This window comes from Cyprinodon tularosa, unplaced genomic scaffold (assembly GCF_016077235.1).
Source record: "Cyprinodon tularosa strain WSP-4 unplaced genomic scaffold, ASM1607723v1 ctg77, whole genome shotgun sequence".
Classification (NCBI taxonomy): domain Eukaryota; kingdom Metazoa; phylum Chordata; class Actinopteri; order Cyprinodontiformes; family Cyprinodontidae; genus Cyprinodon; species Cyprinodon tularosa.
In genome coordinates, this window is record NW_024039529.1 from 1,155,959 (window position 1) to 1,181,596 (window position 25,638).

Sequence of the window (25,638 nt, forward strand, 5' to 3'; positions counted from 1 at the left end):
CTTGCGCTGCTGCAGAGCACCAGAAGACAGGAAAAATGGCGGACCTCAGGAAAATCTGTCCTGAGTACTTGCCCTGCCGTGTCGACCCCACACAGAAAACCTCGTTTCAGGGGAAGCTTTTTATCTTTCTTTGTATATTAATAGTGGATTCCGGAGGAGCCACGACACACTGGGTCGTCACAGAGGATGGAAAAATTCAACAACAAGTATGCCAGTTAGCCCGCTGACCTGCTAATGCTTATGTTATTTGGTTAGCCAACAGCTAAGTGTTTTTGTAGTAATTAGTAATTACGACTTTTTCTTTATAGTGCTGTTATGAAGGAGTTATTGGAACCCACAAAGACTTACAAGCCCCGGTTATGTTGTTTTTTGTTTGTTAAATGTTGCCAGCCTTGGTTTTAAAACAACACGTATGTTGAAGTCCCGTAGCTTGATGTGATTAAGTCAGACAGTGTTACATTGTCAGTTGGTTGTTGTTGCAAAACCTATATGATGACCGCATGATTTCTAAGTGATAGACCGGCCACAGCCTGTGTTTGACAGACACTTCATGTTATAAGTGTCAGAGTTTTGGGCTTTGACAGCATTTCTAAGCAGAACTGAAAGTCTCTTCTTACTCTAAGTAATGCTTAAAAAATGCTGAGGACTTTCTGGCAAATATTCAAAACTGATGTAGGTTTAAACACTGTTGGGTCTGAAAAAGCTAAAAGGACATACATATTACTGGTGAAACCATAACAAAACAAAAACAGGCAGCTTGACAGTTATGATTATGGTATTCTGGGTGGATTTATTTATTAATAACACTATATGAGTGTTAATAGTAAAAAAAATTGTGGGAGTTTGTTCCTGATTATTTAAGCATAACTACTAAAAGCTGTTTCCCCATGTTTGGTTGTGGTTCTGGTGTGCAGATTAGACCTGAGCAAGAAGACCTGACAGGTCTGGGCATTGATACACTATCTGTAATCGATTATGTATTTTGAACCTGCTCTATTCAGTGATTTACAGACTAACATATGTTTTTTAAAGTCTGTTCTCTGACAAAGAGGAGAAAGTGGAAAAGTTCTAGAACTTGCCTGATGTGCTCACTTAGTTTTTAGTGAGGATGCTGGCAACAGCTTTCTGGATCAGCTGCAGCTGTCTGATAATCTTTTTTGTCAGATCTGTGAAGACACCCTGGCTGTAATCAATTATACTAAAGATGGTTGAATGAATTTGTTTTTAAAGATCCTCCTGAGATATCAGTCCATTAATACTAAAGACGTCCATAAGGTGATATAAGGCCATTTATTTTTAGTTAATTTACGTTTAACAAATCCTTTTGTTAGCTAAATGGTTACCAACTTTAATATAGAATAGATTATTCCACCATCAATAACTTAATTCAGAATATTCTGTCTTGAACCTTACATGCATTTTGTCTGAATTTACTTCCCGTTTTTTATTTCATCCAGTGCTTTTGTTCTTTTTATACTAAAAATTCAACAATAAATGGAGGTAATGTAACCATAGAAGGTAAATTATTTTTCTGATTTTAATGTTATTAAAAGAATCTCTCACAATTGCCAAAAACAGCAAATGAAAAGCTGTTTTTCAAGAGAACGCGACTGCTTCTCGTGCAGTTAAGAGAAAGAAAATCTTAAAAAAAAAAAAAAAGCACATTCTGAAATTATCGAGATTAAAGGTTTGATCTACAGCCTAGCTCCGTTCTCCATTTAGGTGGACTCTCCTTTGAATCTAAAGCATCCTCATGATGTGGTTATTTTCATGAGACAAGAAACCCGTGTGAACTACCTCAAGATGCTGGAAGTATGTGGATTTCTCTTTCAGTTTGACTATAAAGAATGTGTTGACAGTAGTGGAACATTCTCAATACATAACTTTCTTTTTCCTGCTTGTTCTGTTTTTTTTTGTTGTTTTTTTTAATCTGAGCAGAAGCAGTTAGTAGCACAAAAAATTCACATTGAGGAAAATGAAGACCGAGATACAGGTTTGGAGCAGCGACACTACAAAGAAGATTCAGATTGCATAATGGCAAAGGTGCCACTGGGAGACTTGGATCTGTATGATGGCACTTATATTTCCTTGGAGAGTAAAGACATAAGGTACGCTTCCATAAAGGAGAGAAGGCCACAACTCTAAAAAGAAAAAGAGGATGCAGTAAAACAAAAACATATATGACGAAACCCTCTTTATAAAGGATCTCGGCCTCCTGGTTCTCCTGATATTTTTAGGATTCGCTAGATGCCAAAGATTGAAACATGTATATGAATTAAATCAAATTCTTCTCCTTTCATTACAGCCCAGAGGATTATATCGATTCTCGATCCAGTTTGCCACCAGATCTAGAAGAGCCAGATTGTGCAAAAATAATCGAGCTTCCTTATAGTATCCATGCTTTCCAGCATCTCCGGGTGAGAAGTTGTTTCAGTTTTTTTCTTTAGACCCAATAACTTGCAGAATGCTTTACAATCTTTGCAAAGTTATTTAAGCGATTGGCTCAGTCGGTCATGGTCCACACAAATTAAGTAAGCTTTCAAACTTTAACGCCTGTTTTGTTAACCTTTACGTACAAAACCCAAGCAACTCTGTGTGCTGGCCTTTGTAATGACTAAAGAACAGATGTTTCTAAGAAAAAAAAGACAAGAACAGTAAAGCTCACCAATGAGATTACACTTAAAAAGATATTCAATTCAGAAATATTTTATTAGTGCCAAGGAAATTAAATAATTGAAATTTATTTCCAATTGAAGTATTGTTTTTAGTTTTATTCAAATGAAAATAACTATTTGACAAAATGTAGGTCTTGATTGGCTCTCAATAGTCTTTCTATCATCGTGGAATTCATTATATTATGTGAGGCTGTTCAATTGAGCTGACATTTTTTTCTGTGATGTCAGTGTGATGCTTTTCCAGCTCTGATTTCGTTGTCAGTTATTTTCATAATTTTTAGGGCACTGAAAACAGTTGTCTTGTTTGTTTTAGGTTCTATGCAACCTCTCACTGGAAGGCGCCCATGTTTATGTTTTCAAGCAAAAAGCTATAGCACTAACACAGCCTGAAATGTTTCTCACCTTGTTTGCTTTTTTGAAACAGAAGGTCATTTTTGGAATAGTTGCACATAATTCTTATTTAAAATCATAATATTTAAGATTCTAGTTTATGTCTAGAAAGCTCCCTGGAACAAAGAGTTATTTTTGAAGTGACTCAAAATAAATGTTTTTATTTAGATGTGCTGATTTAGTAGCACAGCAACATTTCAGTGTAATAAGTGTTTTCATTTGGTTCCCTGCAGGGTGTACAGGAGAGGACAAACTTGACCTCCCCGCTTCTATCTAAGGATGACCCCATTTATAGTTCTTTGTCCAAAAAGTTTGGACGCACTATTGATGAAGTGGGCCACCGCATCCATCAAAGCCTTCTGAAGGTAAAGCTTCTCTTTACAACTTTGATCCTTTTCGATCATTCCAAATCCTCACTTCTATATTTTACGTAAAACAAAGCGAAGCATTTATGTATCATATATATATATATATCGTATTTACATTTATCTGAAGGTTCTATATTGTTTATGTTTTTGAAAGTGCATGTTTATCTGGACAGGATGAAGGACCTATGTCTTGATTCCAAAGTACCTCATAGACATACTGTTCAAAGTATGAAATATTTCCTTTGGCACAACTAAGTATTCATTTGTTCTGAAATATTTGTTGTTTTCCTTTAACCTGGAAGCACTATTTAATTTCCCCTTGTGATTTATTCAATTTCCCCTTTGCGATGAATTAATTTTCCTTTATTTAATTGAATTTAATTAGTTCACTTGCCCTCACTACGATGCTGCCTTACCCTATGGGTGTAATGCCCAAATCATGCCTTTGCAGTATTACACAAGTTCTGGCAACTGGGCTGAACAAAGTCTTAAGTTTTATTGTAGCATAAAAAAAATGTTTACTTCTTGGACCTTATCTAAAAAAGAACAGTGGCTGTCACTGTGCAGATTAGGTGCTAAAGAAGCCACTTCATCTCAGCTCAGAGCAGAAATGATCTCACTCTATCTCACTTCGACGCTTGCTACACAGAAAGTTGGGTGTGTTGTGTACTGAGTAGGTGCAGCTCGGTCAAGGTTGGTGCTTCCTGGAGGGGGCGGGTTAACAATGTCCAACATAAGATGGTAATGGCCTCTCTTTTTCCTTGATAGTGAGAGGCTGGCACTCAGAGCAGAATTGATGAGGATTACTAAAACATGCATGAATCAAGTGAAATACAACTTTGTGCATGATTTTGATGAGGGAATTCCATTTTCATATAAAGTAGAGTTTGCATGATATTGCCCTTTAATAGGCCACTTAGATCCATTTCTGAAACAGTTTAAATGTGCTGATGAAAAATTAATGATGCTTTAATGTTGTGACATTAACTCATGTAGAGCTTTGAAGATGGTATTACCTTTTGATTTTTCTTCTTTTTTTTTCAGAATTCCTCTTCCTGGGTGTTGTATAACATGGCATCATTTTACTGGCGTATGAAAAATGAGCCTCAGAGGGCAGTGGACTGTGTAGTGCGTGCTTTGCATTACTCTCCAAGGTATTAGCAGGCAGGCCAAAGGGCCTCTACACTATCATACTCTGTCCTGTGAGTAAGCTCACAGGTGTGACTATGTGTGTGTTGTTTTAACAGGCAGCATAAGGATATAGCTCTGATAAACATGGCCAACATCCTGCACCGGGCCCATTTCTCAGCCGACGCTGCTATCCTCGCCCACGCTGCTCTTGACCTTACCTCAGATCTTTTCACTAGTCATTACACATTGGGAAACATCTATGCTGTAAGTGAAAGTGAAACCTGAACGTGAACCAGCTTCACTGAAGGCTCAGGTGTCTGTATCATATAGATGGTGATAAGCACAGGGTATTAAAGTTCGATAAGCTTTTATGCCTCTATATGTAGCAACTTAAAGTAAGATATGTAAAAAAAAAAAAAAAAAAAAATTTCAATATTGAGTATTCTTTTTAGGAATCACTATTGCTAGAGAACAGATTTGACCACAATGTGATTTCATTGAACACTCAAACTGAGGTCCAGAAAAGCCAGTTCTCTACACATTTTAAGTCTGTTATTTTGATGCCTGCAAGAAAAATAAAATATTAGTTTGACCTGTGCCGCATCGGTAGTTCTAATTTATATTCCTCTATTGCTGTTTTGCCAGATGCTTGGGGAATACAACCACTCAGTGCTGTGCTACGAGCAGGCACTGCAGGTACAGCCAGGCTTTGAGCAGGCCCTGAGGAGGAAACATGCTGTGCTCTGTCAGCAAAAGCTGGAGCAGCGCCTAGAAGCCCAGCACAGGTAGGCCAATGCTTGTGTGCAAGGTCTAGCAGCGTCTTTGTTCTTTTTTAAATTGGAATGCACCTTTTCTTTCATACTCAAACCAACATGTCTCAATTTAAACTGGGTGCACAGCACAATTAAAAGAGGCTCAATCATTAAACTGCAAACGTTCGTAGAGTTAGACTCTTCTGTCTGTATATGTAGTTGATAAAGAGTTAGGGGTATTTGCAGAGTTAAACACTCTTGTTCCCTTTCCTTTTGCCCTCTTCTTCTGCATAATAAATGTTTTATTTGTCTGGTTGTAGATCCCTTCAAAGGACACTGAATGAACTAAAGGAGTACCAGAAGCAACATGACCACTACCTCCGCCAACAGGAGGCGCTGGAAAAACACAAGCTGCTGCAGGAGGAGCAGATTCTACGCAATATCATCCACGAAACCCAAATGGCTAAAGAAGCTCAGCTTGGTGAGAGCAAAACTCCTGTAAACTAAGCAAGGCCATGAAAGAACTGGAAAAAAACAAAACAAACATTAGTGTCTAACACATTTTAAAGCCTATCAAGTTGGCTACCTGAATAGTAACTGTGCGTACACTATGACACAGAAAATGTGACAATATTACATATGTTCTGGTTTCTCTTAGGAAATCATCAGATGTGCCCACTGGGTCAGCAGCAGCGCCGTCTGTACTGCCCCTTTGACCTCCCTGTGCGCTATCACCGGGGTGACCTTTTTGAACATGTCCACCATGTCCAAGTGAGTTTTGGTGGTGAATAAACATCTAGATTATGTAATTCAAGTAAACAATATAAACACAAGAATCATTCTAATTTTTATTATTATTTTATTCGTGTTTTAGTTACATTTATTGTGAATCTCATGTACAAAGGCTTGGTAAATGGCCAATGGCCCTACAGAGCTGTAAAGTCTTTATTATGGCAATTACCATAAAATTGAGTTAAGGGAAGTGACACTCCTTCTCTGCCTCAGTATAGATGAGCTAATAAGCCAAGAATATTTCAGGAACTCAGATTAGCAGCATTAGCTGAGAACTGAAGCTTCATTGGTCATAAAGTTTCTTTACACTCCCTAAAGAAGCCCCCAGGAAACCTCTCCACCACTAAATTATGTTTATTAATGTTGCCATTCTTAGAAAACCTTCTTGCCTGTGATATTACTGCTTAGCGAGCACTGTGGAAAGGTCAAGATAAAAAAAAGAAAAATTGAGTAAAAAAATGGTCATTATTAATATTCTGGTGTTAAGTACTATGGTTGAGCAATATCAGAGCTGTATTACCCTTGAAAAAAGTTTATATTCTGTTTACCCAAAAATGAGAGAAATGTAGAGCATCCCTGTATGACCTAAAGAGATTTCTTAGAGAGAAATGAAACAACACAATGAATACAAAGTTGAAGTGGCTGATGGTTGAATCTAAAGTTCGTCTCTGTTTGATTCAAGTTTGGAGAGTCGGTGTCTGTCGCCCCCAGTGTGGCACTTGTATCAGAACGCAGTTCCAACCAGACAGCTTCCAGTCCCCAGCTCCGTCCTACTGTGTCCGGTGATCAGGATCCTGCAGCAGCGCTCTGGGGGAGCCATCAGGATTTCACACAGGCAAGATTAGAACTGAAACTGAAGTCAATTTTTTCCTACAAAAACAATCAGACATGAAAGCATGCACAGTTTGTTCTATGTCCTGTGTTGACAGAAATCCGTCGTTTTAAAAACCCTAGTAGACTGATACTTTTTTTTATGTAGGTATTTAGTTTTATGTAGGTTTAAGACCCTGATAGCACTTATTCATTTTTTTCTTTATTCTCAGTTGTCTTTAAACTTATTGACTCAACTAAATAGCTGATTTCTAGCCGGGTAGTTATGTACATTTTTGCATTAAGCTAGAGACAATACTGTCAATATAAACACATTTCTATTACCCTTTGAGTATCTCAGGGTTTGTGTTATATGATAACATTCTCAGAGGAATAGATGGTTTAGCACTCTTTAGTTTTAGTTGGGAGAAGCTGATAATTATTGGATAACAGTGGCATGAGAACGAAGCCTTGAGGAACCCCTCTATTTAAATGGAGAAAAAAAACTTGGCAGCAATGATTGTCTTAAATGTATTATTAACATTGATTCAAATATCAAAGATATTACAATGTTTTTCTTCACCATTCTAAAATTAATAAGATTTGGTTCATTTAGATAAAGGCTAGATAGCTCTAGTGCTTTTTGAACTGTGGAGAAATTAAAAACAAATTTAGGCTTACACTGAGTTACTCTGGTGCCATCAGAGTGCAGAACTGCTATTTTTAAATAAATATTTGTTCTTTTCTCTTGCTTATAAAATGTTTCTTTTTTATGAAAGAGTAACTAAAATCTGTTTGTTGTTTTGTTTTTAGGACACACAGAAGATGTTGTGGCCTCAGAGGTCAGACTGTTACCACAAGTACCCTAGTGTACCACCTGCTCACCTGCTGCCAACCCACTACCTGTTCCCTGAGACACAAGGACTTGGGTTAGTGCACAACTCTTCATCATGCTCTTTGCCAAAAACCTACAGTTGTAGTTGCAAACTTAATCTTCTCGCTAAATATGTAGCTGCCCTTGGAAAAATATCTATGTAACCAATGTTTAAATCTAAACCCAGTGGAGACTAATTCATGAGTAAAGGTTTACTGCTTTTCTTAATCCAATAAAACTTCTCTTGGTCTTTTTGTACGTCAAAGGCTAAAAGTATGTTATTGTAAGAGCAAGACGTTTATTAAGTTCAGATAGTAGTGTTATACCGATACCAGTATCGGCCGGGGCCCCGATCCAGCACTAAAATGGTGGTATCTGTATCGGTGGGTACCAACAAATAAGGCACCGATACCATTTTGGGAGCCAAAAGTTTATAAAACTATTGTCATCAATTACAGATAATAAATAAAATTTTTTACTGGATTCACTTTGTATTTGTCTTTTTACTGCTTCACAAAGGTAGGCAGCAGCTTGACAAAGCCCAGATGGCAATTATTTTACATCCAAGTAATATGCAGTTCTTCATTCAATTCAATTCAATTCAGTTTATTTATATAGCGCCAAATTCACAACACATGTCATCTCAAGGCACTTTACAGTTCAACCAGATCATACAGTCAAATTGATACAAAGTTTTCTATCTAAGGAAAACCAGTTGATTGCATTGACTCATTGACTCAAATACAATCCACCACACTAAGCATGCTTGTAGCGACAGTGGAGAGGAAAAACTCCCTTTTAACAGGAAGAAACCTCCAGCAGAACCAGGCTCAGTGTGAGCGGGCCATCTGCCGAGGCCGACTGGGGTTCAAGGAGACAGAAGCAGAGATACAAAAAGCAGCTGTAAAAGGCGGCCCCGTCCAGGAAACACGCAGCCAGGCAGACGAGCTCCAAGGCAGCTCCCATGCCAGAGGACGAAGAGAGCACATCCACTCAGTCACGGCCAGAGAAACAGGACCACACTGGAAAACAGGCCGATCTCCAACATCTATAAACAAGGGTGTTGATAGAAGCAGCACAGCTGATGTTTCTTTCCAGGATGACGTCACAGCCAAACAGGAACAGACGAGGCAAAGCTACTCTGAGGAAAAGCAGAGAGAGCAGAAGGTTAGAGATTGAACTAACAGATTCTGCAGAATAGGAGAACAGAGAGAGAATGAAGCAGAATGATGAAATGGGGGTCCCTATGTCCTCCAAAAGTCTAAGCCTATAGCAGCATAACTATAGAGATAGCTCAGGATAACCTGAGCCACCCTAACTATAAGCTTTATCAAAAAGGAAAGTTTTAAGCCTAGCCTTAAAAGTAGACAGGGTGTCTGCCTCACGGACTAAAACTGGTAGTTGGTTCGACAGGAGAGGAGCCTGATAACTAAAAGATCTGCCTCCCATTCTACTTTTAGAAATTCTAGGAACCATTAGTAAACCTGCAGATTGAGAGCGAAGTGCTCTGTTAGGAACATAAGGAACAATCAGATCTCTGATATAAGATGGAGCTTGGCCATTTAAGGCTTTATATGTGAGAAGGAGGATTTTAAATTCTATTCTTGATTTAACAGGAAGCCAATGAAGAGAAGCCAGGATAGGCGAGATATGATCTCTCTTTTTAATTTTCATCAGAACTCTGGCTGCAGCATTTTGAATCAGCTGAAGGCTTTTAACTACAGTTTGTGGACTTCCTGATAGTAAAGAATTACAATAGTCCAGCCTTGAAGTAACAAATGCATGGACTAGTTTCTCAGCATCACCCCTGGACAGGATATTTCTAATTTTTGTAATGTTCCTCAGATGAAAGAAGGAAATTCTAGAAACCTCTTTGATATGGGATTTAAATGACAGGTCCTGATCAAAAATAACACCAAGATTTTTTACTTTATTATCTGAAATCAGTTTAATCCCATCCAAATGAAGTGACTGGCTAATCAGTTTCTTTTTCAGAGACTCTGGTCCAAAGACTATAACTTCTGTTTTGTCTGCATTCAGGAGCAGAAAGTTAAGAGTCATCCAGGTTTTTATGTCTTCAAGACATGCCTGTAATCTATGTAATGGGTTAGCTTCATCTGGATTTATAGACAGATATAGCTGGGTATCATCAGCGTAACAGTGGAAATTAATCCCATGCTGTCTAATAATTCTACCAATTGGGATCATGTATAAAGTAAAGAGAATTGGTCCTAGCACTGATCCCTGTGGTACTCCACAGGTAACCTTTGAGCGTGTTGAAGATCTATCATTAACATGAACAAACTGAATTCGATCAGATAGATAAGATTTAAACCAGTCTAGTGCTGTTCCTTTAATTCCAACAAAATATTCAAGTCTTTCTAAAAGAATATTATGGTCAACTGTATCAAATGCAGCACTAAGATCCAACAGGACGAGCACAGATACAAGTCCATTATCTGAGGCCATGAGAATATCATTAGTGACTTTCACCAGAGCTGTTTCAGTGCTATGATGAGCTCTAAAGCCAGACTGAAACTCTTCAAAAAGTTCATTATGGTGGAAGTGATCGCAAACTTGTTTGGCAACTACTTTCTCAAGAATTTTGGATAAGAAAGGAAGATTGGATATAGGTCTATAATTGACCAAGTCATCTGGGTCAAGAGACGGTTTCTTAAGCAGAGGTTTAATTACAGCAACCTTAAAAGCTTTAGGTACATATCCCTGTAACAGAGATAGATTAATCACATCTAAAATGGAGGAGGAGATCAAAGGGAATACCTCCTTAAATAACCTGGTTGGAACTGGATCTAACATACAAGTTGAAGGCTTAGATGAAGACAATAATTTTGCTAATTCAGAGAGTTCAACTGGATCAAAGCAGTCTAAACCCGGTTCAGATTCCATGACTACACATATAAATACACATTCATATACACGATTCATATACACATATAAAAAATTTCAAACAGATGGTATTGGTATGGTGTTGGTATCGGCCAATACTGCACACACAGGTATCGGTATCGGGGTCAAAAAATGGCATCGGCAAAACACTATCAGATAGTCGGCTTGTGTTCCTTTAGATGTTTTTTGGTTCACTTTGTTCTAAGATCAAACTAAGCAAAGAAAATACCTGATGCTAAGTTTTCTGCCTATTGCGTGTAGATTCTTTGGTTTCCACAGAACCATAGCAGACTTAGATTGACAGTGTCCTGCATCAGTTTAATGTTTAGTTCATATTCAAGCCAGGTTTGTTTAGCTTTATCAGCTCATTGGTATATTTGCATAATGCTGCCTCTAAAGCAAGCAGTTATTGTTTTAAAAAAAACCTGTGCTATGATAATTAAAAAATTTAAATCCAGCCTGCTAGAGGCTAGACCAATCAGGATTTATGAACTTTTCAGTATGCTAAATTTACTGCTGGAATCTCTATGTAATTCAGGCTTCTTTCAAACATACCCATAACTTTACTCTGAAGGAAAGACATGTAACCAGTAACAAGCCTCCATGGTGTTTAATCAAAATTTTAGGTAACATCTCCTAAATGCTCACAGATTGATCTCTTATATAGAGCATTTGTGGGCCTATACTAAAATAAACAAAACAAACTGGAGGCTCATCAACTGAACATTGAAATTATAGTCTTAGCATACATGCTTAAACCCTTTTTAATTGCTTTTCCAGCCAAGTGACGACTCTCCTGTATAGCAGCTCTGACCCGGTCGCAGCTGATAGTCCACCTGACTGCAGTCCAGTCCCTCAACCTTATCCAGCTGTCTTGCCTTCCTCGTTAGACTGGGCCCTGGAAGAGAAGAAGCTGCCAGACTCCTTTGCATCTGAGGTAGAAGTTTTTTCATTGTTTACTAAAGTATGTCTCTGATGCTTTAAGTGAACGGCTACTTTATCTCCGTTCTCTTTTTGAAATGAAACCAAATAGGAAATGTGAATCTTTGTGTTTACAGATGCTACAGTTGCACAGTGGAGGCTTTACGCTGGAGCAGGTTGGCCACAGAATAGCACAAGCTATGAAAGAAGTAAACAAAGCTTTGTTTTATCTCCTCATAGCAGAATATTGCAAAACATAGTTTGTCAGTAGTGATGTGATATACTTAAAAATGTAAAATATAACATATAACTGGAATTGACTTTACAAAACATTTTAATTTGAATTTAATGTTTGGTAGATAATAATATATCAACCAATTATTTTTCAAAGTATCATATGTTCTTAATTAAGTACATAGAATTAATTAAGAACTAACGGGTTTGTTTGTGTAGGCCACTTTACCCCACTGGTTGGTCCACTTTGAGGCAGCCCTGTTTTGGCAGGCCAAAGGAAACGGAAGTCGTGCCTTGCAGTGTCTGCGTCAAGTGTTGAACTCTGCTCCTCCTTCCCACCACCACTTGGCCCTCACCAATGCTGCTAACATCCTGCTGCACTACGGTTTACCCACCCACGCACAAAAACTGCTGGATCATGTGTTGACACTCAATACATCTGAGGTAAAGGAAAAATGTTTTAAAGAACATGCAAGTGGAAAATCTGTCTCTTGAAACTATGCTTAATATTTTCATAAATGTCATACAATGTTTCTGAGAATCTTTCTACACTAAGAAGTTATGTTCAGGTTTGATTAGAGTTTATAATTACCAACAATTAGGTGTAGAGTGGACTGTATTAGATGATTTCGATTTTAAAGCTTTAAAAGGCACAAACTAAACTGTTTATAATGTATTCTTTATGGTACGCCAGCATTCATAACATGTAGGCAAATTACTGTCATCCGCGGTTATATTTTTTATATTTATATATTTTTTAAACAAAGTGTGTGTGTGTATGACGTCATCCGCGCGCGCGTGTTTAGTTTGTGCCTTCAACTCATTGCCCATAGGAAGACATTACTTGGATATAACCTAACTGAATATCTTGGGAACAGCTCCAAATTACACAAAACTCATATGGGTGAGTAGAACATGATGTAATAACGTAAAATCGAGGACCCAATGTAAAAAAAAAAAGTTCACCTTTAAGGCTTCTCGTGCCTCTACAGTAGAGACAGGAATGTAGACTGAACCAGAACTGTATGTCAGTGTATACATCTTTCAACAGCAATGAGATACAATAGCTCCCTTGGCATTTAACTTACTCACCTTAGACAATATCAAGTGGAAACATCTCAGACACTTGAGATAAATCTGTTGATGCCTATGTCTGTAGCATCTAGTGAGCTTCAACTTAGTACATGATACAACATGCAAATCCATTAATGGGAGAAGATTTTTTTTCTCTACAGCTGCACAAGCCGTCATTAGGCAAAGCTTTGATCAAGGTTGTTGAAATATCAGAAAAATGATTAAGTGATTTAATATCATATAAAGGCACAGACGTTTGTCAACCATTTTTCATATTAACATTGACTGTTATTAGATATTTAAATTTTTATATAATCTAAATATGCCGTCTTATACAGCTTTATTTATTAAAAATAATCCAGTCAGGGTATAGTCTGTTTATTGTGACCTACCTTATTCATTTTAAAATTATTGAAGCCAAATTAATTTCAGAAATGACGAGATATTTTATATTTAGTGTTTGCTGGATTAAAAGTTTTTATTTTTTTCATTTACGTTTTTTGTTTTAAGATAAACAAAAATTTATTAAACTGTTGTGATTGCTGTTGAGTACCTATTGCTTATGAATTACTGTACAGAACAGATACTGAAATGCTTTTTATATTACATTTGATTCTTCTTTATTTTAAAGAAATGAACATGTCTTTACTCAGTTCATTTTAAGATGACTTACTGATGTAATATTTGACATAAGAAACCTGCATTATTTCATGAAATTTAATTCAGATGTAACTTTAAACACTAAAATTAGGAAACACATTTATATTGTTGCATATCATGTTTGTCTCTTAAGATGGAAGATGTCTGTTTAATATGAAAGTCAGTCTAAGTGATATTGTCCCCCTGTTATTTTGCTTTCCTCCCTCAGCCACACGCCCTGTTCAGCCTGGTGAATGTGCATTTGGCACAGAGCAATATAACTGGTGCCCTGGCCTTGTTCCGCCACATTCTGGAGGCAGCCCTGTCCTCGTCTTCTTCCTTCTCATCCTTTGCCAGTTGTGAACAGTGTCGCACCAGCTTGCCTTTACTACGTTGTCTTCAGTTCTACCCCTCCCTTTACAATCTGTCCAACCGGCAGCATTGCTCACGTAAGTACTTGAATTGTGCTGAAAAATACAAGCCTTTGTGATTAATTAACTGTGCAGGTATCAATTAACATTTTACACAGTAGCTAAATATGCTTTTATTTTACAAAATTCTAAGCCATTTTACTGGCTTGTGTCAACTTGTCTGGAAGCATTTTTGTGAGAATATTGTCTGTTAACAATTTAGATGTCAAATCAAGGTGGATTTATTCAATTCATTTCTTTTAAACGTCATATACCTAAATACATTCAATGTATTTTTTTTCTTTAAAATGAATTACTACCTGTCATCATTTGTCAAGCTTTTAATATTTAAAAATTGTAAAGATTTACTGATCTTAAACAATAAAAAGGCCTTTTGATTGTTTTTTTTTTCAGTTTTTAACAGGTCCACTGCATTTAATGTGCTTGTTACAGAGCCACAAGGTGGTGTTATAAGCCAACAAGTTGATTGCCAACTACCACAGTGTTTTTTTGTAGCATCTGCAGAGATTTTTCACAGAGGTCTAAACAACTGCTTTCTGTTGAAAAGATAAACTAACTGGTGTCTGTGTGATATAAGGGGCGCCCGTTATAACCCCTCTCTTTGTCCCTACTGAGAGCTGGCAGAGTTGCTATAAAAATGCTGTACTACATGATGTATTCTTTATTTGAACAGAAACGGGTTTCTTTTTGTAGTGCAGCTGAGGAGAAAAGTGCCTTTAAGTGGAGAAATTCTCCCACTCAATAATTTAAGCACCCGAAAATAGCTAATGGTAACTTTAGATAGGACTATATTTAACTCTCTGAAGCTAAATATTGTTAGCTCTGTTGAAACAGGCCTACCTTTAGGCAAGTGTTTAAGTTAGAGTTGGATTTCGATAGCAAGTAGCCTTTTAAAGATTAAAGAGGTGGTTGTTTTCTATTTGAACAGAAACATATCGACCTCTTTGCTCATGCTCTTAAAATGAGGAATCACGCGGTCTGTTTTTAAGATAATCTACTAATCAAAATTGTACAGCCGTTTACTTTCTGTTTATAAATGGAGACAATTCTCAAATGCAATTCCAAGCCTTGAAGGAACCGTAACACAGATAATTTTTTGCGCTCAAAAAAGGAGCGTATTTTTTGTTTCCCAAAATATTACATTTTTTGGATTATGCTGTCAAATAGGTTTCCGGATTCCTTGTGAATGTAAAAATCAGCCCTTTCCTGTTTCACTCAGGTTTAGTGCAAATTACTCTTCCACAGTTGCTTAAAAAAGTCTATTATTGTTTAGGTTGTATTATAATCAGAACTTGAACATCTGCATTGAAGTTAACAGGTTATTTTACATTATGTTTTATAAATCTTTAATATGGATTTTAACAAAGTAATAAATCTTTAAATCCTCACTGGAGATTTGTTTGTGGTGATCCAGAGGATAAACCCTGCTTGACTGAGGAAGACTTCAGCATACAGCTGGAGGAATGGGAGGACAGTGAAGAGCGACCAGATGGAACTGCCAGTCCTGCTATTGAAGACACGCTGCTCTTTGAGAGTAAGAACTGATTTTCATTGATGCCTCCATTACAATAAAAAATCTAAAAAGTACTGTTGGAAATAGTTTGATTCTAGATACATTTTGGGAAAATTCTGTTCATTTAGTATTATGAGGTTTCACATTTCATTTTATAAAAAAACAAAAATTAAAGCATGTCAACTTTTCTTTATTTTGTTACATCAAAGATCCATTAGTATGAGGACATTGCTTCCAGTTCTACTCATTTTGATATTTCCTTACAACAGATTTTCATCAGTATTTGAGACAAAGAGGCAAACAGGACATAAAGTTTTATATAGAAATAAACATTTCATGCATTTATTACCAGAGCTGAAAACCGTTTTGTTTGTTAGTTTACTCTCATAATAGTGCTGTTAGTTTGTTAATAATCTGTAATGGCTAAAAATGTTGACTGCAGATGACATTTTGATCCTCATGAAATTTTTGTTTTGTTTTTAATTCTGTCTCTTTGTCCAGATGTCGTCCTGGACAGTAATGGCTCAGGTGAAGCAAAGACACAGCAGCAGGCATCTCCCTCCAACGCAGGAACTTCTAAAATGTCTTCATCCTTTGGAGAAGGAAGAGTGGAGAAAGAGGATGAGTGGCAGCTGAAGGAGGACCTGATGGGAGCATTCGAGGGAGCACTGGATGTGGGAGGGAAACGTGGAGACTTACAAGGTATAAGAGTGCTGAAGAACGACCGAGTCATGGGGGCCCGTGCTGGAAGCGGACCATGTTTTGGAAACTGTGAGGATGATGATGGAGCAGAGTGGGTAAGTGTGGAAATAAAGCTGCTGCTCTTAAGTATTAACAATAGTTGACGAAAAGTGATTTAAGTGATTTTTGAGATTAGCTAAATGTGTTTTTGGTTATTTCTCCCTGTGTTTAGATCACCTTCCAGGTAAAGCGGGTGCGGAAGGCTAAGGCAGATGGATCAGAGAGTGCTACCGTCTCCGAAGAGGGTCAGAACGAGGAGTTTCTACCTGGAGGCAGCTCTGTACTGGAAATCAGTGGTCCAACTATTCCATCTCCTGGTCCTTCAGGTAGCAAAAAAACAACAACAAAAAACACTTTCCTTGCACCTGCAACAGCAGAAACAAAGCGAAAGGTTCACTATAAGGATTTTTTTTTTGTGCTTTCTGAGCAGGTCGCTGGAGAGACTATACAAGTCTTGGCTGGCCTGGACCAGAGGAGTGCCAGCGTACACGGAGGGTTGACCTCACTACTGTCGCTAGTACTTGGTTGGCTGTTTCTGCCAAGAATATTGAGTAAGTCTGTCAAAATGGTAAACACAGCCACAATCACTATACTTAGATTACGTCTCATGTTGAATTAGCAGCATGTTTTACAAGTGTGTGTTCCTTCTGTAGCATCACAGAGCACATTGACTTTGCAACCCCGCTCCAAGAGCCTGCAGCTGAGCCTTTATGCAATGCCAACCTAGCTGCCAGTATGCACACCCTTGACCACCTGGGAGGTGTAGCCAACCGTGCCTCCATCCACTACACAGGGGAAGCCCAGCTGCGAGAGGTACACTGGAGCTGAGACCATTTAATGTACTAATAAGCAAAATAAGTTCAGTCACTATGTCTGAGATTGAAGCTGCAAAATGGCTTTTAGAAAGCTGTTAGCTGCTGTTATTAAAGTAAAATGAAACAAACAGGATCATATTAATGTTGTTAGAAGTCATTCTTATTCTGTTATTTAATAAAGTCCAAAATATGGTATTACTTTCTAAGTTCTTCAAAGAACTATATTGTGTAGCCCATCTGTCATATTTTATTTAAAGCCTCACTTGTGGCTTTTTTTTATCTCTTAAGGTCCTGCAGAACCTTGGTAAAGATAAGTTTCCTCCCCAATCATTTGAGCAGGTGGGAACACGCATTGCTAAAGTTTTGGAAAAGGTAAGTACTGTATTACGAACAGTAAACCTGTCTTCAGTCCTTTTATTAAGTCAGTTTTTTGTCATTTTAGAGATAAAGAAAAAGCAAAGTTTACAGACTGGCAACTGTCAGAGTTTAGGAACTTTACAGTTTTTTAGTTTGCTTGCTTCCTTATTTTTACAGTTGTAAAAAATAAAGTTTTTCTGTACTGTTTAAAGTAGTGTCAGGAAAACAAATGACTAAAATGATACTAACACCTTCTGACTAGATTAATTAAAGTTTTTTTGTCACCAATCAGAATCAGACATCTTGGGTATTATCCAGCATGGCTGCACTGTACTGGAGAGTGAAAGGTCAAGGCAAGAGAGCCATCGACTGCTTGAGGCAAGCCCTCAACTATGCCCCTCATCACATGAAGGCATGTTAGACTCAATAATTTTGTTTTTTCTCATTTAGCTAGTATGTGTATAAATAACACATTTTTATTGTATTTCCTTCTGCTCTTGAATCAGGATGTACCACTCATCAGCTTGGCCAACATCTTTCAGAATGCTAGGTTATGGGAGGATGCCCTAACAGTAGCCCGCATGGCTGTAGAGATTGCACCGCACTTTGTTGTGAACCACTTTACCCTTGCCAACGTCTATATTGCAATGGTAACCGTGTTTGTTCTCATAACGATATAAAATACTCAGTATCTCTGGCCTTGTTTAGCTGGTGATGTAAAAGCACCTTAAACAATTTCTCCTTTTTGATCACATTGTGTTTTTTTTTTCCTGATAACAGGAGGAGTTTGAGAAAGCCATGCACTGGTATGAGTCCACTTTGAAGCTACAGCCAGAGTTTGCCCCAGCCAAAGATCGTCTTAGGACCATCCAGTGTTACCTCCTGACCAAGAGAGAGCGTCGTCAGCCTTCACCCTGATCTCAGGCATATCCAGTTATCGTGAACACGTCACATACATGCAGACGTTCTCTACCGCAGAATAATTTCAGAAATTGACAACATAGGAAAGTAAAAAAAAAAAAAAAAAAACATCTGTCAGAATGTTGTGTAATCCAGGCCCTTTTTTCTGCATTGGTGGTTAAACCCACCCCTACAATTGAGTATAAATGTAGATTGATTAGTCCCACATCTGCAAGACCTTTCCTATTTATCAATCAACAATGCGTAATGTGAATATCATGTTTTTGTTTTCTATTTTTTCTTAAAAAATATAACGGGGATCTAAGTGAGTAATGCTTTTAAAGTTCAAATACCTCTGGTGTAACTTTTGATTCAGCTTGGGCCAACCAGAAGACTTATTATCGTCCTTCTTGAAGACATTCTGATAATGGAAAAACAACATCAATAATAACCATGTTTTTGCTCTGCTGTTCTAGAGCATAATGAAATTTAATCGTCTTAAAGGTGGTGCAAGATTTAAATATAACTTATTAAAATTCTAACTGAAAGGGATGTTATACAGTGTTTGGCAAATACCTTTTGCTGAGAAAAACGGGAATCTGCTTCTAAACTCAGAAGTTAAACGGGTTTAAATTGAGCGATAAATGCCCTCTCTGTGCTTCTTTAAATAAATGGGAATTCTCGGTTTATGCACTTTTTCTTTTTATCATTCCTATTTATATGGGACCTACAAACTGATTTTGCTACGAGCTAATTTAAAAATAAAAGGGTAAAAAATTATATGCTGTACCATTTCCTAATCAACATGGGGAAATTACCTGGCATAAAAGGATTTGTCAGTCTATAAAAAAGTGACATCTGTATTAAATGTACAGTATTAAAGTCAATGTGTGGATTTCCTTTTCTTTCTCAGTGTTAAAACAGTGTTGTTGTATTTTTTAAAATCTTTTTAGGTTCAATTAATCTACAGACAGCATCTGCGTATTGCTATGAAGTGCTGATTTAAACTTCCCGATAGAACCTCTAGTAAACAGAACTCTGACCTCTTGGTGGTGCTGCTGGACCTTTTGTTGCCATACACAACTTACCTGCTTCTACAACATCCCCTCTATGCTGTAATGGCACCATTTTATAGTATTCCAATTCAAAAGGGAATATTAGGTACTGATGAGACATTGTTTTTAAAGGAAAGGGCAGCATTTACAATATTCTGGGAATATTAACCTTTTTCATATTACAACATGCAGATCCCGAATTCTTTGCAATGAATTGTATTATTTTTGGTGCTAAGCTTCATCCATTCTTGCTTGAACAAAATAAGTCAGAGACGTATCCTCAGATCATTGGTAGTTTCTGAGGTTTTTGTTATCACATATAACAATTAATTACAAATATATTGCAAGCACTGAACTATTTTGTTACAAATTTTTACATTTGAAAAATGTGTATGTAGCTAAGGAGCAAACTATTGTCTTATCTAAATCTAGATAGCAGAATGTGTCATTTAAATATCTTTCCATGGTCCAATATGACATTAAATATATGTTTATCATGAATGAAATGCCCAAACATTAGTTTCCCATAACGTTTGGCCATCTATGCACCCTATGCTAGAAAACATTAAGAAATACTAACTAGCAAAAAACATCTTTTTTTTAACTGGTTGTCATCAGACTGTTAAATACATGTGAGCAAAATTGTTGATACCCTTCATTTAATGAAAGAAAAACCCTCATTGATCACAGAAATAACCTGAATCTGACAAAAATAAAGAAATAATTCTAAGAAAATAAACAGATAAAAGTCAGACGTTGATTCTCAGCTATGCTTTAGAATGCTTTAAAAAGCGTATGAAACAGTCCTTGAAAAAAAATAGTGGTAGCACTAGAAAAAAAAATGAACAAAAGGACATGTTAAATTAAGGTATGTCCACTAATTAGCATCATAGGTGTCTGCAATCTTGTAATCAGTCATGGGGCCTATGTATGTATATATATATGTATATATACACACACACACTGCTCAAAACAATTAAAGGAACACTTTACAAAACATATTAGATCTCAATGGGGAATAAAATAATGCTTTTTATTTATACTGATATGGAATTGGGTGATGTGTTAGGAACAAAAGGATGCCATATCATTTGATGGAAATTAAAACTATCAACCTACAGGGCTGTATTCAAAGACACCCCAAAAATTGCAGTGAAAAAAATGATGTGGCAGGCTTTTTGCTGATATTTCATTGCAGCAACTCAAAATGGTATTCAGGAATTTGTATGGCCCCCACGTGCGTGTATGCATGCCTGACAACGTCGGGGCTTGCTCCTTATTAGGTGACGGATGGCGTCCTGGGGTATCTCCTCCCAGATCTGGACCAGGGCATCACTGAGCTCCTGGACAGTCTGAGGTTCAACCTGGCGGCGTTGAATGGATCAAAACATAATGTCCCTGAGGTGTTCTATTGGTTTTAGGTCAGGCGAGCGTTGGGGCCAGTCAATGGTGTCAATTCCTTCATCCTCCAAGAACTGTCTGCATACTCTCGTCACATGAGGCCGGCCATTGTCGTGTACAGGAGGAACCCAGAACCCCCTGCACCAGCATAGGGTCTGACAATGGGTGCAAGGATTTCATCCCGTTACCTAATGGCAGTCAGGGTGCCATTGTCTAGCCTGTATAGGTCTGTGTGACGCTCCATGGATATGCCTCCCCAGACCATCACTGACCCACTACCAAACCGGTCCTGCTGAACGATGGCAGCATAACGTTCCCCACGGCTTTTCAAGACCCTTTCACGTCTGTCACATGTGCTCAGGGTGAAACTGCTCTCATCTGTGAAAAGCACAGGGCGCCAGTGGCAGACTTGCCAATTCCAGTGTTCTGTGGCAAATGCCAATCGAGCTCCACGGTGCCGGGTGGTGAGCACAGGGCCCACTAGAGGATGTCGGGCCCTCAGGATACCCATGTGAAGTCTTTCTGATTGTTTGGTCAAAGACATTCACACCAGTGGCCTGCTGGAGGTCATTTAGTAGGGCTCTGGCAGTGCTCCTCCTGTTCCTCCTTGCACAAAGAAGCAGATACCAGTCCTGCTGATGGGTTGTAGACCTTCTACGGCCCTGTCCAGCTCTCCTGGAGTAACTGCCTGTCTCCTGGAATCTCCTCCATGCTCTTAAGATTGTGCTAGGAGACACGGCAAGCCCTCTGGCAATGGCACGTATTGATGTGCCATCCTGGAGGAGTCGGACTGCCTGTGCAACCTCTGTAGGGTCCAGGTAGCGCCTCATGCTGACAGTAGTGACAGTTACCCTAGCCAAATGCAAAACCTGTGAAAAAGAGTCAGAAAAGATGAGGAGGGGAAAAAATGTCAGTGGCCTCCACCTGTAAAACCATTCCTGTTTTGATGGTCGTCTCGTTGTTGCCCCTCTAGTGCACCGGTTGATAGTTTCATTAACACCAAAGCAGCTGAAACTGATTAACACCCCCCTCTGCTACTTACCTGACCAAATCAATATCCCAGAAGTTTAATTAACTTTATGCTATACTCTGATTACAAAGTGTTCCTTTAATGTTTTTGAGTAGTGTATGTACATGTATGTATATATGTATATATATATATATATGGCTACAGGTGGTCACTGTGCTGTTTTGTGACATGGTGTGTACCACACTCAACATGGATGTGAAGAAAAGTTGTCTCAGGGGTTTAGAAAGAAAGTTATAGCATGTTGAAGGTGAAGGCTATCATTCTATCTCCAAGCAGCTTGATGTTCCTGTGACTACTGTTGAATATATTCAGAGATTAAAGATCCATAAGACTGTGGCCAACCTTCATGGATGTGACTGCAGGAGGAATATTTATGGCAAATCAAAGGGATGGATAAAATTAATGGTAACAAAATTGACATGCCACAAAAAGTCGGGGAGAATGTGGTTTGGACAGTTGACACAGAAATTTACATTTTTACCAAGGCACATTAACATTATGTTCAGAGACATTTAAAAAAAAGGCATATTAAGAAAGGAACACTCCCTACTGTCAAACATGGAGGAGGCTCCATGTTGTAATGGGGCTGCTTTGCTTCATCTTACACAGGATACAATAGACAGCATACAATAGAATGACAAGAGGGATGTGATTCAAGGGATTCTAAAAAGAAATGTGCTGCCCATTCTCAGTAAGCTTAGTCTCAGGTCTTGGGTCTGCAAGGTCTGCAACCAGATAATGAACCAAAACAAACAGCTAAAAACAACCATGAATGGCTAAAAAAAAAAACATTGGACTATTCTGAAGAGGCCTTCTATGAGCCCTGACTTAACTCCTACTGAGAAAAGGAAAAACAATGCCTGACTTTTATCTGTTAACCTTTGTGTAATTGTTATTCACCAATACTTTGGTCAGTTTGAAGTTATTTGTGTGACAGTTGTGGGTTTTTCTTTAATTTAATGAGGGCTACAAACGTTTTTTTGTTGTAAAATTGGTCAAAATTGGTAAAAGTTGTAAATTGGTCTTTGCATCATTAAAAGTAAGCTTTTTAAATTTCCATTTTCACTTAACTTGTCCTTGTTTGTCCCTGAACAGGTTTTCAAATGTCTAGCTTCATTTAGTTTAATGAAAAATAAACTCATATACACAACATTTGAGACCTTAGAAAAATGTCCAGTATTGTAAAGGTTTACTTTTTTTTTTCCATCTTTTTTTTTTCTTTATTCTGCAAGTAGAATATGTTTTTGTCGAGGTAATAACAAAGAACCTGTATGGTGGAGTTTACTTTCATTCTGATACCAGATGCAGGCTTGCCTTTAAGTTATTGACTGCTGTCATTTTAGAAAAAACATCAACTAATGATCGAGTTAATGTCTTTTATCTTTTTTGTTTTAATCAACAAATTTATGGGTATACCAAGGAGACCAAAGTGTATCTTTAGAATTTTTCAGATGAAGAAGGCAGCCTGCAAATAATTATTTAGTATCAAAAAAACTGTTAAACAGTTATGATATCCATAACATAACATACCTGAGATATTAATGGACTCCTGGCTGTTTAAAGCCATGTAATGAAAGTTTGTGCTGGTTCTGCAGCATGCTGCCTCATGAACAAAGATGGAACACTTTGTTCATTCATATCAGTGAGGACCGCAGCATAGTATTCATGTGGAAGGATTCTTTTTTTCCTGCTGGCTTTTTTTCTCTCCCCGTGAAAATACTTGTTCTAAAAATGGCTCACGCACTAAACAGACTTCTATTTTTAGAATGCTGTGAAGTAACAAGATGGTTGCAGAGGAGCTGAAGTGTATGCACAGAATCCTATAAATAAAAAAGAAAGCACATGCAAGGGGAAAATCTGCAGCTACAGTGCCCTCCTCTCTCCTTCAGATCCACCGTAGACAAAACCTGCTGCATTGCAAATGGATTGTATTTTTTGTCATCCCCGCTGTCTATTTCTGTGCAGTCAAACCTCTTCTCCACTCTGTTTTGGAATGTCTCTCAATGAATAATTGACTGGAGAGGTATTTTTGACCACCCCTGTCTTGGATGCAATGTATAAATAGCTCATGTGCTGCAAAGCGTGCATGGATTTGTCAGGGGTGTTAGGCCTGGGAGTAAGAGCTGTGTTATGTAATAGCCATGTGAGTTGGCACGCCACAGAAACACTGCATTGAATGGGTGTGTATGAAAGCTCTGTTCCCATTGAGTGTTTTCAGAGCAATTGTATTCTCACTGGGAGTCCTTTGTTAAGTTTTTTGAAGCTGAGTTGGCCAATTTTATTATCGCAGTGGCAAAGAGGACTTGTATGTCTTATATATACTCATAAAAATGTATCTACATACATTACATCCCGGTTATCGTACTTTTTTCAAATCAAATATCCCACCTATAGATTGCAGATTCAGATTTTACAGTTTGCACAGCTTTTGCAGTTGTATGAATACCAGAAAACATCTCTACTTTCTTCCACATGATTAGCTACAATTTACACTTAAACAATTTTTTTTTTATGTATTTATTTTTGTGCTGATTATTTTTATCTTCATGTTACTTCATTAATAGCAATTAAAAGACAAAACCTTGATTTAGGATTTAGGAGCACTTCTTCGGTTGAAAACATGCATATTCAGTCCTGAATAAAGCAGCTTCACACATTTTCTATTATCTATCTCTTTTTTTTTACATTTAGTGATAATTTTCCATTATACTAAATGAACGATGCTCAAGGTTTTTTTTGGAATTTGTTTGGTGTATGCAAGTATTCATATTTAGCTCAGCATCACCTAATATAGAATCAGTGAATGAAAGTGATGCAAGACGTTATGTAATAATAGTGAATTTCCTGCGTTGACAGGACAGACTATTTTTAAATGCACTGAGATAAAGTGCATTAAGATTTCAAACATGGGCAGAATCTTTGTTTAAATTTCAGTTTTATTTGATTGGCAACCAGAAAATTCAGAAAGTATTCTTGAATCTTGGTGATATATCTGAAATTTAGTAGTACATTATGGTTTATTGGTTGAGCAACAATAGTAGATACAATCCCCTTCTTACCGTTTGGCATTGCTGACAACGTGCAAAAGGAGGTGAATTAGTCTACCAATCCAATAGCATGGTCTTTGATAGATATTTTTTACAATAAATAAACTTTGATCCTCTTTACGCCTTGTTATTTGTCACCCCTGTTCAGAAAATATGCTCTGATAAGGGTAATTTTTATCTTTTTAAAATCATTATCTGCCTCACGTCCAAATGATGGTAAGTAAGACCTCTATGTCAGATTATCATTTCAAGGTTTGTCTTTTTCCTCTTTAGAATGTATGGGTTTTCTCAGGTTAAACTAGATGTCTTCAGTAGTTTTAAATGTGAGATCTTGGTTATTTTACTGGATTGTTTAGGATATGGGTGTTAGAGGTCAGAGTTTTTTCTCTTTGCTCTTTTGGTAAACTTGGATCACTGGAGTAGGAATCTTTGTTTTACTGGATTGAAGTACTTGACCTTTCTCACTAGCAGGTTTTTATTTTTATTTTTTTTTTACAAAAGGATACTTTGAGATTGACAATTGATTTGAAAAATTACAGAAGTGCCCCACTTAAATGATACAGCAATGGCAAATTATTTTCCTGAAGAGTTTAGAGATGGCTTAATTTTTGCAAAACCAAACCAAAGGATTTTTACTTACTACCACAAAATGGTGAAATATAACATTTGAAACTGTTTTCTAACACTGCTCTGCTGAGAAATGTTTACAATGTTGTAAGGGTCCATCTACTGTACCTCTAGAGATCACACGTCACACATATTGACCATTAAAGATAGACAA

General features: G+C 37.5%; 1 protein-coding gene and 1 long non-coding RNA gene across 2 annotated transcripts in view; one reads left to right on the top strand and one right to left on the bottom strand.

Moving 5' to 3' along the window:
- ttc17 (tetratricopeptide repeat domain 17) lies at positions 1-18,959 on the top strand. The gene is made up of 25 exons (XM_038270581.1): positions 1-206; positions 1,723-1,812; positions 1,939-2,108; positions 2,306-2,417; positions 3,299-3,430; positions 4,478-4,587; positions 4,681-4,828; positions 5,210-5,349; positions 5,637-5,797; positions 5,975-6,087; positions 6,791-6,943; positions 7,732-7,847; positions 11,480-11,636; positions 11,758-11,829; positions 12,074-12,298; positions 13,797-14,016; positions 15,413-15,532; positions 16,013-16,308; positions 16,425-16,578; positions 16,683-16,803; positions 16,906-17,065; positions 17,356-17,439; positions 17,717-17,836; positions 17,931-18,074; positions 18,205-18,959. Exons 1-25 carry the CDS (start codon positions 36-38, stop codon positions 18,340-18,342), a joined length of 3,627 nt encoding a protein of 1,208 aa, XP_038126509.1. The 5' UTR covers positions 1-35; the 3' UTR covers positions 18,343-18,959.
- LOC119773576 overlaps positions 15,630-25,638 on the bottom strand; it is a 13,813-nt gene continuing 3,804 nt past the window's right edge. The window contains exons 3-4 of the long non-coding RNA XR_005279433.1: positions 16,211-16,617; positions 15,630-16,103 (exon numbers count right to left, since the gene is read on the bottom strand). This is a non-coding gene — a long non-coding RNA (uncharacterized LOC119773576). The remainder of the gene's footprint in view (positions 16,104-16,210; positions 16,618-25,638) is intronic.